We start from the raw sequence: 15,062 nt of genomic DNA, 5'->3' as shown, positions 1-15,062 counted from the left end.
GTAATCTTCTGAGCTCCCTTCCAGGTCCAGGCCAGGCTATTCCTGATTCCTGCCTTTTTGTTCTCAGTGATCCTTGCTTGGTTCTGAGAACCCATTTCCAGCCCTACTTTTAGTGAGGTACCATCATGTAGGGATTATTTGGATAATTTCTGTCCTTAAGCAAAATGAATTTTGTGTAGAGGCTCTTACTTATTCTTTTTTAAAGTTGTGGTTCAGCAAAATAATGATTGTGTGGCATCTATGGCACCATCGTAAAGGCTCCTTGAATTGTGCTAAACGTAAACATAACCTGAGGTATCCTGTGCTTTACAAGTTTGAATCACCCTTTTACCAGTCTGTTGTATAGCCACTGATTTTAGATGCCTAGGTGGCTGCTCTTTGATGAAAATACCAATGCAGGTCTTGCGGTAGGGAAGGGGGGTATACAGTTCCTGGGCTGTACAACAGAACTTTTTTTTTTTTTTTTTTTTTGACACACAGTCTCGCTCTGTTGCCCAGGCTGGAGTGCAGTGGCACAGTGTCAGCTCACTGCAGCCTCCGCCTCCTGGGTTCAAGTGATTCTTGTGCCACAGCCTCCCAAGTGGCTGGGATTACAGATGCTTGTCACCACGCCTGGCTAATTTTTGTATTTTTAGTAGAGATGGAGTTTCACCATGCTGGCCAAGCCGGTCTCAAACTCCTGACCTCAGGTGATCTGCCTGCCCCAGCCTCCCAAAATGCTAAGATTACGAGTGTGAACTACTGTGCCCGGCATTGTACAACAGAACTTTAACAACAGTTGCTCAGATGATGATGGGGATAAAGAGCTGGGAAAGAGCTCATCTCTTGAAATGCTTGCTGGAATATGCTTACTTCTTAAAAGATTATAGAGAATGTTGATTCTTCCCCAAGAAATTGACAGATTCATGTTTTACATAATGATATTTGACTGTATAAAGTAATTATACTGATTTTAAAATGTGAAAACAATGAATATATTTGTAATTTTTTGTTAATAAAGTGCATAATTTTTTTTTGTAGTTTATTCACCTCGATGATGATTGCATAACAGAACTTTCTGTACATCACAGAAACAACAGGCAAACAATGGAGGATTTAATTTCACTGGTAAGAAATACAGCACGGGCTGGGCGCAGTGGCTTATGCCTGTAATCTGAGCACTTTGGGAGGCTGAGGTGGGAGGATCACTTGAGGTCAGGAGTTCGAGACCAGCCTGGCCAATGTGGTGAAACCCCATCTCTACTGAAAATACAAAAATTAGCCGAGTGTGGTGGCATGTGCCTGTAATCCCAGCTACTCGGGAGGCTGAGGCACAAGAATCACTTGAACCCGGGAGTCAGAGGTTGCAGTGAGCTGAGATCACACCACTGCACTCCAGCCTGGGCGACAAGAGCTAAACTCCATCTCAAAAAAGAAAAAGAAAAAAAATACAGCACCAATTTGAGAGTAGTATCTTTTGTTTCATTGTTCTTTATTTTATCAGTACGTGAAAAATAGTATAGCATTTTCAGACCTGTGATTTTATTATGGGTACAAATATTGCATTTAAAAAATATTTACATATGATTTCCACACAATCCTGATGTGTGCTAGATATCTTCTTTAAAAATAAACACTCCATACGTAAAACATTGATGAAGAAGAATTACAGTGAAAAAATAATTAAGAAACAACTGGCCGGGCGCGGTGGCTCACGCCTGTAATCCCAGCACTTTGGGAGGCCGAGGCGGGTGGATCATGAGGTCAGGAGATTGAGACCATCCTGGCTAACACGGTGAAACCCCATCTCTACTAAAAATACAAAAAATTAGCTGGGCGTTGTAGTGGACGCCTGTAGTCTCAGCTACTTGGGAGGCTGAGGCAGGAGAATGGCGTGAACCTGGGAGGTGGAGTTTGCAGTGAGCCAAGATCACGCCACTGCACGCCAGCCTGGGCGACAGAGTGAGACTCCATCTCAAAAAAAAAAAAAGAAAAGAAAAGAAACAACAAACTAGTGCACAAAGAATGGACAGAGTTCTAATTTTGACTACTTTAAAGTTCTCTAACACGCAGCTGGGTTTCTGCTGTGGAAATGAGGTAAACACAAAGCAATTTTCTTCTCACCTGAAAGTAACAGCAGCGTCACGTCACCCCTAAGTGGACAAACCAAATACCATGAAAGCATTATCATGATTTCTGGTGTTGGATTATTTTGGCTCTTTCAGATGCTCAGTCTCTAGATCATACCTGTGTTTTTAGTGTGTGTGTGTGTTTTAAGAGATCAAGGCAGTCACAGCTGTCTCTAATGTGAAGGGTGACTTGTACCTCGCTTTGCTCCTGGCCCAGTACTATGTCTTCTATCACCTGTGATTTATGTTTGCTTTATCTGTTCTTTAACTTGCAAGGTGGAGTCCTTAAGCAATTTTTTTTTGAAAATTAAACAAAGCTTTGCTAAGGCACAATTCTTTTCAGTAAGGAGAAGATATAAAGGAATTCTTCTGAATGATATAATAAGTAAAGACACACAGAATGTATCTGGAAATGGTAGTATAATTTACTTTTTCATGGATAATGCCTTTAGGGAAATAGTAAGAACTGGGAATTGCTGTAAGATTTGTATGGTCCTCAGTCTTTCATTAGTGAAAATTTGAAGTTTCCATTTAAGCAACCTGAAAAAATAAATTGTAGGACATTTTCTTTGGGATAATCTTTAATGGAAGACTATACTTTAGATACTGAAATTTTAAAAAATGTTATTATAGAAAAATTTACCCACCAAAGTAGAGAGAATAGTATAACAACACTGAGTTTCCATGTTCTCATCATTCAGTTTCAATAGTTAATAACATTTTGCCAATTTAATCTATATCCTACCACTTTCTCCCTTCTTCCCTTTCCAGCTGGGATATTTCCAAGCAAATCCCAGATAGCATGTCATTTTATCCAGGACAAATTGGTATGAGATCCACAAACTTTAAAAATCTGAATCTTAAAAGTAACATACTTAAGCCGGGCGCGGTGGCTCATGCCTGTAATGTCAGCACTTTGGGAGTCCGAGGCAGGCAGATCATGAGGTCAGGAGATCAAGGCCAACATGGTGAAACCCCGTTTCTACTAAAAATACAAAAATTAGCCGGGTGTGGTGGCACATGCCTGTAATCCCAGCTACTCGGGAAGCTGAGGCAGGAGAATGGCTTGAACCTGGGAGGCGGAGGTTGCAGTGAGCCAAGATCACGCCACTGCACTCCAGCCTGGTGACAGAGTGAGACTCCGTCTCAAAAAAAAAAAAAAAAAAAAATACTTAGAGTTTCAATAATCATTGAAAAAAAGTCTTTAAAATGGTATCTTTTATGACGTCTCTACCTATAATTTTCAGACTTAAAAGTGAAATGGAAATACAAATTATTTGCTTTCCTTCTGGTGCATAAAACATAACAAAGCATAGTAGAGGTTGTTTCCTGGTGTTACAGTTCTCTAAAGATCTTCTCAGTTATTCTGAAAGTTAAGCATGACCAACATCAAGAATGTAGTGAGGAAAGTAATAGTTTTTCTTCCTTTGTACTCTTTTCTCATTCTTAAATCCCTGTTCATACTTCGTTGAGTCCCAGGGATGAGTAGGATATAGGCTACTCACTCTAGATCAGAGATTCTCACCTTGGCTCTATAGTGGCATTTCTTGGGAACTTTAATTCTGATGTTTAGGTCTCAACCCCACAGATGATGATTCAGTTGGTCTGGGGTATGGCCAAGGCATCAGAATTTTTTAAAATCTTCCCAGCTGATTGTGGTATGCAGCCAGAGTCGAGAAGCAGTGCTGTAGATTCTTGCTGTTCAAAGTGTGGTCTAGGACCAGCAGCATCAGCATCTAGGTGCTTATTAGCCACGAAGAATCTCAGGCCTCACCTCGGACCTACTGAATTGGAATCTGTGTCAAATCTCCAAGTGGTTCATATGGTTAGTAAAGCTTCAGAAGTATTGGTCTAGGTCAGTTCTCAACCAGGAGTGATTTTGGCACTCAGGGGCCATTTGGCAGTGACTTGAGACGTTTTTGGTTGTCGTAACTGGGCTTTGTGTATGTGTACTAATGCCATCTAGCGGGTAGAGGCCAGGGATGCTGCCAAACATCCTTCAATGCACAGAAGAGCCCCTCACAACAAACAGTTATCCAGGTCAGATGTCAATAGTGCCAAGGTTGAGAAACCCTTGTCTGGGTAGCTCAGAGAATTCATACTGGCTCTACATACTTTCCAATTTGAAGAGCCTCAGGAAAACCAGGTTTGAGATTAGCCAGGGTCTGTATGTTTTTCTGTGACATCCTGAGAGCTCTGCCTTCACTTTTGGGGCTGATTAGACAGGACAGAGAGAGATTAGTTCTGTGTGATCCATATGCTGGTATGGTGCTGCTGATCTTTGTGCAGAGAGAGAGAGAGAGAAGCAATATTACTCTCAAACATTCAACTCATAAGAACTCCCACTTTTATATTATATACAGGAGCACTCTGGAACTGCTTTTTCTATGCAGCGGTGAGCCTCCTATGTCTCATGATTTTGAGTGATCTCATTGTATTCCTTTTGAGATTCCCAACAGTGCTTTCCTTACTGTCTCCCTGTTCCTCCAGCCCTGAGTAGCTCTGGATTGTGGCAGCAGCCAGTCCTCTGCTAGGGGACCTTCACTAAGGGTCACATGTGTGTTCGAGAACCTATTCAGTCCAGGACAGATCCATTTTCCCCACCCCTGCGATGTAAACACCCATGTGTGTAAAGACTGAAGGCCTCAGGAGGAGGGTCAGAGGAAGGGTAGGGGCCACTCCTCTGTGTCTGTGCCCCTCTGCGCTAGTAGCTGCCTCTCCTCAACCCAGGTGCCAGGACACTTCTTTAACATTTAACTGGGGATTTAAGAATGTTCTTAGTTTTCTAGAAATGGAACTTTCTCATAGGTAACCCTATCACTTTACTTTCAGACATTTGACTTTCAAAGGAGGGAATTGCCTAAAAGATAAGGGAAAGCTTTGTCTTAGACTTGTGGATTGACATCACCTGAAAGCATAACTAATGTGTTGATTTATCTGCTACTGAACACAGAACTCTCCTGTACATCTTATAATGAGAAGTATACAGTGGCACTGGCCAGAAAGTTATGAAAAAGATGCTTTTTTTGCCTAGGGAAAAGGAGGGTTTAGAGGATGGTTGTAGAAATCCTAGGCATGTTTAGGAAACTCCATCTAAAACTCTTAGCACTATCTAGGAATTGTTTACAATGCCTGGGTTGTGCCATGCCATCATTGATAAGAAAGTGGCAACTTGCTTCTTAGCCATTGTCTCTAGTCAGTTTATGACATCTCTTTCAAAAAGGTGGCTATTGTACATGGGGCTATCATAGATGTGGGGTGGGAAAAAGTCTTTAATGTAGTTTTTGGAAAGTGGAGAGTGATTATAAGTATATATTTTCCACCCCACCATAGTTTCCCAGACACTTTCTCCGTGAAGCCTCTTCTTTTCTTTTCTTTTCTTTCTTTCTTTTTCTTTTGAGATGGAGTCTCCCTCTGTCGCCAGGCTGGAGTGCAGCGGCACAATCTCTGCTCCCTGCAACCTCTGCCTCCGGAGTTCAAGCGATTCTCCTGCCTCAACCTCCCATATAGTTGGGATTACAGGCGCCTGCCACCACACCCAACTAATTTTTGTATTTTTTGTAGACACAGGGTTTCACCATGTTGGCCGGGGCTGGTCTTGATCTCCTAACCTCAAGTGACCCACCCGTCTCAGCCTCCCAAAGTGCTAGGATTAAAACATGTATGAGCCACTGCACCCGGTCATGAAGGCTTACTGTCCTTTCTTTGCCTCACCCTGTTTGGATTAAAGGCAACATTTCATAATTTATGACAGTATTTTATGCTTCCCCTACTAGATTGATTGGGCCATTATGCAAATTTCAAAGCATATACTATGATCGTGGCCATCTAAGTTATTAACTAATAAAATTCATTACTAAAAACAGAGTTGGTAGTTGACTTTTGAGTCATGTACTTTGTGAGGGGGCTACATAGCATGAAAGACTATTCCGTACTGTTAAAAGTTAACACTTTTTGTAGGGCAGATTGCCCCATAGTTTTCTCAGTACATTATTTAGAAACTTTCCATTAAACATAGGGGATTGAACAGCTAAGTTTACATCGAACACTTCCTAAAACCTTAACAAAAAGGGATAAAAAGGCAAAACATTTACAAACAGAATAAAAGGGGAGACAAAGGGATGTCATTAGAAGTTTGGAAGATATAGATAAGTGGTATAAGTGGTAGTTGTCAGAGCGTTTTGGAGAAAGCTGAAAGCTAAGTGCTTGCAGTGAGAAAGGCATCAAGCAAACTGATGAGAGCTCCAGAAAGGCTCAGGAATCAGAGGCACCAGGAGCCTCTGAAGTCAGGGAAGTGAAGAGGAAAAACAGGAAGATGGGTGAAAGCCTGTATTAGAAGCAGTTAGAACCCCAGATTCCTTTCTCTACCTGTGCTGCATAACAGCCTCCTCTTCCCCATCCCGGCAGAAGACTGGAGGTCATGAGGCATTCTTGTACCAAATACAGCTCAGATGCGATGATGAACCATTCTGAAATGGATGCACGAAGTCTTCATATTGAACAGTGAACAACCATCTCGAATTCCCTTCCCTATTCAACTTTGAGAATGCTGAAACCAGGATTTGTGTCCTATTTGCAGTGATGGTGGGGAAAATATTGGAAGATTTATCTCCAGGGAAAAGCTAAGATAAATGTCCTACTATATTAGTGGTTGGGAGTTCAGGTTCCTGTCCGTTCATCTTAGAGAGGAGCCTTCAAGGTACTGAGCAGCCCCGTCATACACATAGAACCTCTAATCAGCTGTGTAACATAATTCTTCACTTTTAAGTAGAAACAGACCACCAAAAATCACTAGAAATTTGAGGAAAACTTCTAACATGAAAGTCGGAGATCAAAACAAATGGAGTAAGGTGGGGAGAGGAAAGAAGAAAAAGTAGATGCTGAGAAAAAAAACCCCAGACACGCAGGGAGCGGGAGAAAATGGCTAAAAACTGCTAATTAATATTCTTAGATAAGAGAAGTTATTTTCATTCTTGACATAGGAATAAGATGAATAAAAATGAACATTCCAAGAGATAGCTCTTGAAAATCTAAAATGTGACCACAGAAATTAAAAGCCCAGTAAAAGTGTTTGAAAATGAAATTCATTTGAAATCTTTTAAAAGTAGAACCTGGTGGGCCAGGTGCAGTGGCTCACACCCGTAATCCCAGCACTTTGGGAGGCCGATGCGGGCAGATCATGAGGTCAGGAGATCGAGACCATCCTGGCTAGCACGGTGAAACCCCGTCTCTACTAAAAATACAAAAAAAAAAATTAGCTGGTTGTGGTGGCGGGCGCCTGTAGTCCCAGCTACTCGGGAGGCTGAGGCAGGAGAATGGCGTGAACCCAGGAGGCAGAGCTTGCAGTGAGCCGAGATTGCACCACTGCACTCCAGCCTGGGCAACAGAGCAAAGTAGAACAGCTGGGCATGGTGGCTTATGCCTGTAAACCCAGCACTTTGGGAGGCTGAGGCGGCAGGTGGATCACTTGAGACCAGGAGTTGGAGACCAGCCTGGCCAATATGGTGAAACCTCATCTCTACTAAAATACAAAAATTAGCCAGGCGTGGTGGCATGCGCCTGTAATCCCGGGTACTCGGGACCCTGAGGCGAGAGGATTGCTTGAACCCAGGGGGCAGAGGTTGTAGTGAGCCGAGATTGCACTATTGCACTCCAGCCTGGGCGATAGAGCGAGACTGTATCTCAAAAAAAGGAAAAATAATACAAGAAGAAATATTCCAGGCTGGGCACTGTGGCTCACGCCTGTAATTCTAAAACTGAGAGGCCAAGATGGGAGGATTGGTTGAGGCCGGGAGTTCAAGATCAGCCTGGGCAACATAGTGAGACCCTATCTCTCTTTTATTTTATTTATTCATTTATTTATTTTTGAGACAGAGTCTCGCTCTGTCGCCCAGGCTGGAGTGCAGTGGCGCGATCTCTGCTCACTGCAAGCTCCGCCTCCCAGGTTCATGCCATTCTCCTGCCTCAGCCTCCTGAGTAGCTGGGACTACAGGCGCTCGCCACCACGCCCGGCTAATTTTTTGTATTTTTAGTAGAGACAGGTTTTCACTGTGTTAGCCAGGATGGTCTTGATCTCCTGACCTCGTGATCCATCTGCCTCAGCCTCCCAAAGTGCTGGGATTACAGGCGTGAGCCACTGCGCCCGGCCTCTATTTTATTAAAAACTAAAAAAAAAATTTAAAGTTAAAAACAAAAAAGAGAAATATTCCAGAACTGAAGAATATGAGTTTTCAAGAATGAAGAGGCCTAACCTGGGATGAAACAGTAGATGAAAACAGATTCACACCAAGGCCTGTTCTAGTGGAATTTCAGAAAACTGGAGGAAAATAATAAGATTCAGGAAGTTTTCAAAGATAAAAATGAAAGTTCATACACAAAGGCTGGAGAATCAAAACCTAAATGACTATAGGTTTTTCAGTAGCTGTACTAGAATCAAGAAAAGTATACTACCATCAAAACTGCGAAGATTATTATCAACCCAGAATTCTGTTAACCTACTCAGAATCAAGTGTGAAGATAGAATGCAGTCATTTATCAGACATGCAAGATCTCAAAAAATTTACCTCCCATGCATGTGCCCTCAGGAAGTCACTGGAGGATGTGTTCCACAAAAATGAGAGATTAAACCAAGAAACAAGAATACTTAGGATCTAGGAAACTGGGGCTACATTGTAAGATAGAGGCGAAAGGAATCCCTAGACTGACAACTGAGTAGCTGGCTGAGAAGCTGGTCCAGAGTAGAGCAGAGGATGCAGACATCAGGTGGAATCTCTCTAAGTGGGGAAGCAGTTAGCAGATGTGTGTGAACATGTTGAGAGGAGGTAAAGTGTTGGAAAGGGTGGAGTTCAATTTGTAAGGAATAACTGACTCTTTTATTTTTATCTTCAGGAAAAACAAAGGTATAAAAAAAATGGAAATGCAAGAATAGCACCCTGTGTGGTTTAGCTGCAGAGCTGATATTCAGCCAGCATGACCACATTGGTTGTTAAAATATTAGTGTATTTATATACTGACTGGTAAATAACCACTATCTTCAGTGCCCTCCATGTTGCCCTGTTACTTCCCTTCGACACCCTGGACACTACTCCTTCCCCTCTTCTCACAATTAAAAGATTAATAATTGGAAAGGCAGGCGTCTCCCAGGACCCTACTGACCTCTTGGCCTCTATTTTGATGGTTGATGTCAGGGTAACAAATATTTTGGACATTATCCCTACTTAGTTGTGAATGCTATTTACATAATCATAATAATGCAAATATTGACTTAGCTAAACATTGTGATAAAATTATCGTAGGAGGATACAGGGAGGAGATGTGTGGGAAAGGCAGGGAGTTGTAGTAGAGCTAAATTCATATTTCTCATACTAGGAAATTTATACATACTATCTGAAGCTGAAAAAAATTTTAAGCTCTGTAAGCATTTAGTTTGGAAATACAGAATTAATAGCAGAAGAAATAGCTAAAAGTGTTTAAAAGTTGTTCCCTAGGGGGAATGGAGATTGTATGTGTGTGGAGGTGTGGTGCAGTGGTTGCTGTTTTTCATCATATGCCGTGTAAACCTATTGGCTTTTAAAGTTCTGAATGTTACACTGAAGAAAAAAATTAATTAAAGATAGAACATCATTTCCACAAACAAGTAGTCTTCTAACCAACTTGATTTTCTTTTCCTTTAGTGGCAGTATGATCACCTCACAGCTACCTATCTTCTGCTTCTAGCCAAGAAGGCTCGGGGAAAACCAGTTCGATTAAGGCTTTCTTCTTTCTCTTGTGGACAAGCCAGTGCTACCCCATTCACAGACATCAAGGTAAGTGTTACAGCCTGTTGTGTCTTGCCACGTGCCCTCCCTGTTCCTGAGTGCATATACCACTGGGAAGGTAAACTTTCTGGTGTCAAGGAGTCAGAGGCAAGATGTTTTATGATTTCAATATTTTTGATGAGAAAAACGGGAAGTTCTGAAGTTGAACTCTAATTTTTTTTTTTTTTTTTTGAGACAGAGTCTCACTCTGTCATCCAGGCTGGAGTGCAGTGGCATGACCTCAGCTCACTGTAACCTCTGCCTCCTGGATTCAAGCGATTCTTGTGCCTCAGCCTCCCGGGTAGCTGGAATTACAGGTGTGCATCACTACGCCTGGCTAATTTTTGTATTTTTAGTAGAGACGGGGTTTCGCCATGTTGGCCAGGCTGGTCTCAAACTCCTGACCTCAAGTGATCAGCCTGCCTCGGTCTCCCAAAGTGCTGGGATTATAGGCATGAGCCACCGTGCCCGGCCTCTAAAATTCTGAATGTTAACATGGCATTTTACAAACCTCCTCCCCCAACTCCTTTTTTTTCATAATAGCAATTCCTGATGGCTATAGAAAATGTTTAAGCCAGGCCGGGCGTGGTGGCTCATGCCTGTAATCCCAGCACTTTGGGAGGCCAAGGCAGGTGGATCACAAGGTCAGGAGTTCAAGACCAGCCTGGCCAATATGGTGAAACCCCGTCTGTACTAAAAAGACAAAAATTAGCCAGGCGTGGTGGTGAGCGCCTGTAGTCCCAGCTACTTGGGAGGATGAGGCAGGAGAATCGCTTGAACCCGAGAGGCAGAGGTTGCAGTGAGCTGAGATCGTGCCGTTGCACTCCAGCCTATGCGACAGAGCAAGACTCTGTCTTAAAAAAAAAAAGAAAGTTTTTAAGCCACAGATGAGCTAAAAGGAAAATAGAATTTACCTATAAACCAACTACCTGTGGAGGATGTAGTTAATATTTATTGTGTCTTTCCAGTCTTTTTTTTAAAGTGTGCTTTTACATGCATTCAAGTACTTTTAAAGGACACATTATTGAATTGCAGAGAACAAAAAAATTGTTGGGAATAGGATCTGTGATACGGAATATATAATACTTTATATGACATGAAATATTTTGATAAATATTTTGATATTTATGTTAAGGGTTTAGGTTTTTGTTTCTTTTAAAATTTGCATACTGAAATGGAGCATGTTGATTAGTGTTTGTTATAACCAAATTATTTTTCTCTACTTTGCTGTCTTTGTCTCAGTTTTGTCATGGACTTTAAAACATTTTTTTATTTTATTTTTTGAAACAAAGTCTTGCTTTGTTGTCCTGGCTGGAGTACAGTGGTGTGATCATGGCTCACTGCAGCCTTAACCTTCCAGGCTCAAGCGATCCTCCTGCCTCAGCCTCCCTAGTAGCTGGGACTACAGGTGTGTGCCACCACACCTGGCTAATTTTTAATTTTTTATAGAAATAGAGTCCAGCTATGTTGCCCAGGCTGGTCTTAAACACCTGGGCTCAAGCAATCCTCCTTCCTTTGCCTCTCAAAGTGCTGGGATTATTGGCGTGAGTGACTGCACCTGGCCTGTCATGGACATTTAAAATGATGAAGGAGCTTATGTACATAGAGGCACTATGTCATTCCTAAATGCTTGTGTTAGTCCTTGTTTTGTGTGATTCTTCGTATTTTCCATGGCTTAAAATTCAGCTATCCAAATACTTTGCCAGATGGGTATGGAACTTTGTAATGTCATCTTCCCTCAGATTAATTCAGGTTGCAATGTAAATACTCTTAGCACTAGGAAATTGTACCTCATCCTCAGAGAAAGGTAGTTGGTTGGCCCTGTTTATGAAATCCAAGATAACACAATTGACTGTGTGGATGAAAGTTTGTTTTTTTTTTCCCCTTTATAGGCCTCAAAACTGTAAAAAAAAAAAAAAAAAAAAAAAAAAGTTAAAATACCACCTCTTTTGTGATCTTTTGTTGAATTCCCCCTCCCTCAGATTCCTTTAATATCTCATTTAGATCTCCTTTTGGTACTCATCAGTCATGTGCTACGGATATAGTGGGTCTTATGTCACTGCCAGACCTAACCTGCCCCTTTTTCCTTCCCTAGTTGGTCAGTACACTGGCTGTTGTGTAAAGAAATCTCTGAAGGGAGATAATCTTATTCCTGCATGGTTTTCTAGTCTGTTGTTGGAGAGTTTTAATGGCTGGTAAATATTCTGTGCCTAGGCAGCTCTTTTGCACATGGGCTCCTTGAATCAGCCAATCCCTCATCCCGCCCACACTGCCAAACCCTTTAAACTTTCAGGTGCAAGTAACACATTTGGGTCCAGGAAAATGCAAAACCCTGAATTTTGCATCTGCTCAAGGTAATTGGAGAAAGCTATTAGATACCTATACCTCTATGCTTAGGAAAATCACTTTCACTAAATTTTAAAATTTACGACACTCAGTTAAGGGGCCTGAGACATTTTCCTGAGACATTGGATTGTCTTTTTTTTTTTTTTTTTTGAGACGGAGTCTTGCTCTGTTGCCCAGGCTGGAGTGCAATAGTGTGGTCTTAGCTCGCTGCAACCTCCACCTCCTGGGTTCAAGTGATTCTCCTGTCTCATCCTCCCGAGTAGCTGGGATTACAGGTGCGTGCCACCACACCCGTCTAATTTTTGTATTTTTAGTAGAGATGGGATTTCACCATGTTGGTCAGGCTGGTCTCGAACTCCAGACCTCAGATGATCCACCTGCCTCAGCCTCCCAAAGTGCTGGGAACACAAGCGTGAACCACCACGCCTGGCCTGGATTTTCTTATATCTGAATTGGCCTGGTCTCAATTGATCTGCTTATATGAGTTGTAAGTGGAAAAGACCTGGAAACATATTTACTCTTATCTTCCATATACTACATAATGAACATTTACCTAATAATTTAATTATTTGCAAAGTCATATTATTGAATCAATTTTATGGCAGATCAAGAGACATTTTAATGACAAGAAGTGAAATAGAAATCAAATTTTGGGTTTGCTTCTAATCTTTATGCAAATTATTGAGACATGAAGCAAGTCGCATAGTCTGGTTGTACTGTTCTTCTCCTTGATAGAATTATCCCTTTTCTCTGGGGTGTTGTTTATAAGAAAGTAAGTAATCCTGATCGATCAATCAATCAATAGGTGGCCCTTTCAGTGAAACAGCAGTACAGACTGATCCAAGAATCACAAATAACCACATCATCAGTGTCATTAGCATTTTCAGGCCCCATGCTGGGCTACTGGGAAACAAATCTGTGTAAAGTATGATACTTGTTCTCTAAGAGTCAAGTTGAGGCAAGACATATATATATATATACATAGATAATACTGCATCATAGTAGATGATGGGGGCCAGAGAAGTGACCAGAGGTGTCCGGGGGAGCTTTAGAGGACAGGAATGATCACCATGAGATCCAAACTGGACCAACAGTCGAGGTTAGAAAGATGGAAAAGAAGTGGCACAACATTCAGGGCAAGATAAATGGAATCAGCAAAAGCAGGGGCACCTAACTTTGCTTGATGTATTCTGTTGACAGTGGCTGGACTTGTGTTAAAAAAGAAGAGTTCAAGTAGGGAGAGAGAGAGAGAGAGCACGCAAGTGAGCTGGAAGGGTGGACAAGAGCCAGATAGTAGAGAACCTGAAAATGCACATCAGAATTTTAGACTTTGTTCAATAGTTAATGAGGAGCCATCGATTTGTGAGCAAGAGAGAGAGACATAAACATGATTTTGAAAAATTCATCCAGTGGTGTATACAATTGTTCAGTCAGGGGTGATATGTGTGCTATTAGTCCCTACCGGAGTACCCATGACAGCCGTCATTGGTACAGCACTGTACTTCTCCCCACCAAGCCTAGACTTAGCTTTAGGATTTTTCTCAGCCTAGCTCTCCATGCGTCCAGTTCCAAATGACGGTAATTGGTAATCCTGGAGAACTCTGTCATCCTTGGTTGAGACAGTGGAAAGATTAGTGGTAGAGACAATATTGTCTGTTTGAATAGTCTAGGTATGAGAAGATTTGTCCTTGATCTAGGATAGTGGCAGTGAGACTTTGGGAAAAAAAGGATGAGATATAAGAAACTCAAGTAAAATTGCTTGGCTAGATTAACAATATATTGAGGGAAAAGGAAGGAAGGATAAATAAAAACTCCAAGTACACGCACAGTCTTGAATTCAGGGTATAATTAGTATACCCTTAGTTTATAGAGAAGGAAGAATGAAAGAACATAAGTTATTTTGGTGGCGTTGTTAGCACAAGACCCCAAATGTCCTATCCCTAGCAGATCCTTCATAAGGCTAATTTTCTTCCTGGTAGAAATTATCCACTACCCTGTATATTCTTACAAAGAAGAAACCTATATTTCGAAGTTGTTTCCCCTCCATCTTCTACTTTATCAGATCTTTTTATTTGTAACTTTGCAGTAGAGTTGTCTGGTATTATAGTGATTATGTGATAATGTAAAGTAGTATGCCATATGACATAAGAATGTTGCAAGACATATTATTTGAGAGTTGGAGATTTTCCTTTCTGATAATTTGAACTGAAATTTTCTGACTTCCTTTTTCTGTACCGGATGGTCAGCTCCTTCAATATAGTGTCTCCTATTCATTTTTGTTTCCAGGGCCTTGCCCTATGCCTGGAATACAGTTTTGTGCTGCATAAGGACAACGTTGGACTGCATTTATGATGGTGGTCCCATAAAATTATAATACCATGTTTTTACTCTACCTTTTCTTGTTTTTTTCTTTCTTTTTTTTTTAGACAGAGTCTCGCTGTATTACCCAGGCTGGAGTGCAGTGGCACAATTTCTGCTTGTTGTAACCTCCACCTTGTGGACTCAAGCGATCCTCCCACCTAAGCCTCCCAAGTACCTGGGCCTACAGGCACATGCCTGGCTAATTTCTGTTTTTTGTAGAGATGGGGTTTCACCATGTTGCCCAGACTGGTCTCCAACGCCTGAGCTTAAGTGATCCACCTGTGTCAGCCTTCCAAAGTGCTGGGATTACAGGCATGAGCCACCACGGGGACGGCCTTTTTCTGTTTGGATTTGTTTAGGTACATAAATACTTATTGTTATGTTAAAGCCACCTACAGTATTCAGTACAGTAACGTGCTACACAGGTTTGTAGTGTAGGAGCAATAGGCTA

At 41.6% G+C, this 15,062-nt stretch overlaps 1 protein-coding gene across 10 annotated transcripts in view; it reads left to right on the top strand.

Annotated features, from left to right (window-relative positions):
• The window catches only part of MELK (maternal embryonic leucine zipper kinase), a 104,371-nt gene that overhangs the window by 68,457 nt on the left and 20,852 nt on the right, over positions 1–15,062 (top strand). For all 10 annotated transcript variants that reach the window (XM_004088779.3, XM_003263330.4, XM_030816458.1 and 7 more), the window contains 2 exons: positions 1,021–1,107; positions 9,782–9,913. In XM_004088779.3, coding sequence (XP_004088827.1) covers positions 1,021–1,107; positions 9,782–9,913 — 219 coding nt within the window. The remainder of the gene's footprint in view (positions 1–1,020; positions 1,108–9,781; positions 9,914–15,062) is intronic.

The sequence above is a fragment of the Nomascus leucogenys genome, chromosome 8 (assembly GCF_006542625.1).
Source record: "Nomascus leucogenys isolate Asia chromosome 8, Asia_NLE_v1, whole genome shotgun sequence".
Lineage (NCBI taxonomy): Eukaryota > Metazoa > Chordata > Mammalia > Primates > Hylobatidae > Nomascus > Nomascus leucogenys.
The sequence above is the reverse complement of the archived record's forward strand: the minus strand, read 5'-3'. Positions and strand labels throughout refer to the sequence as shown.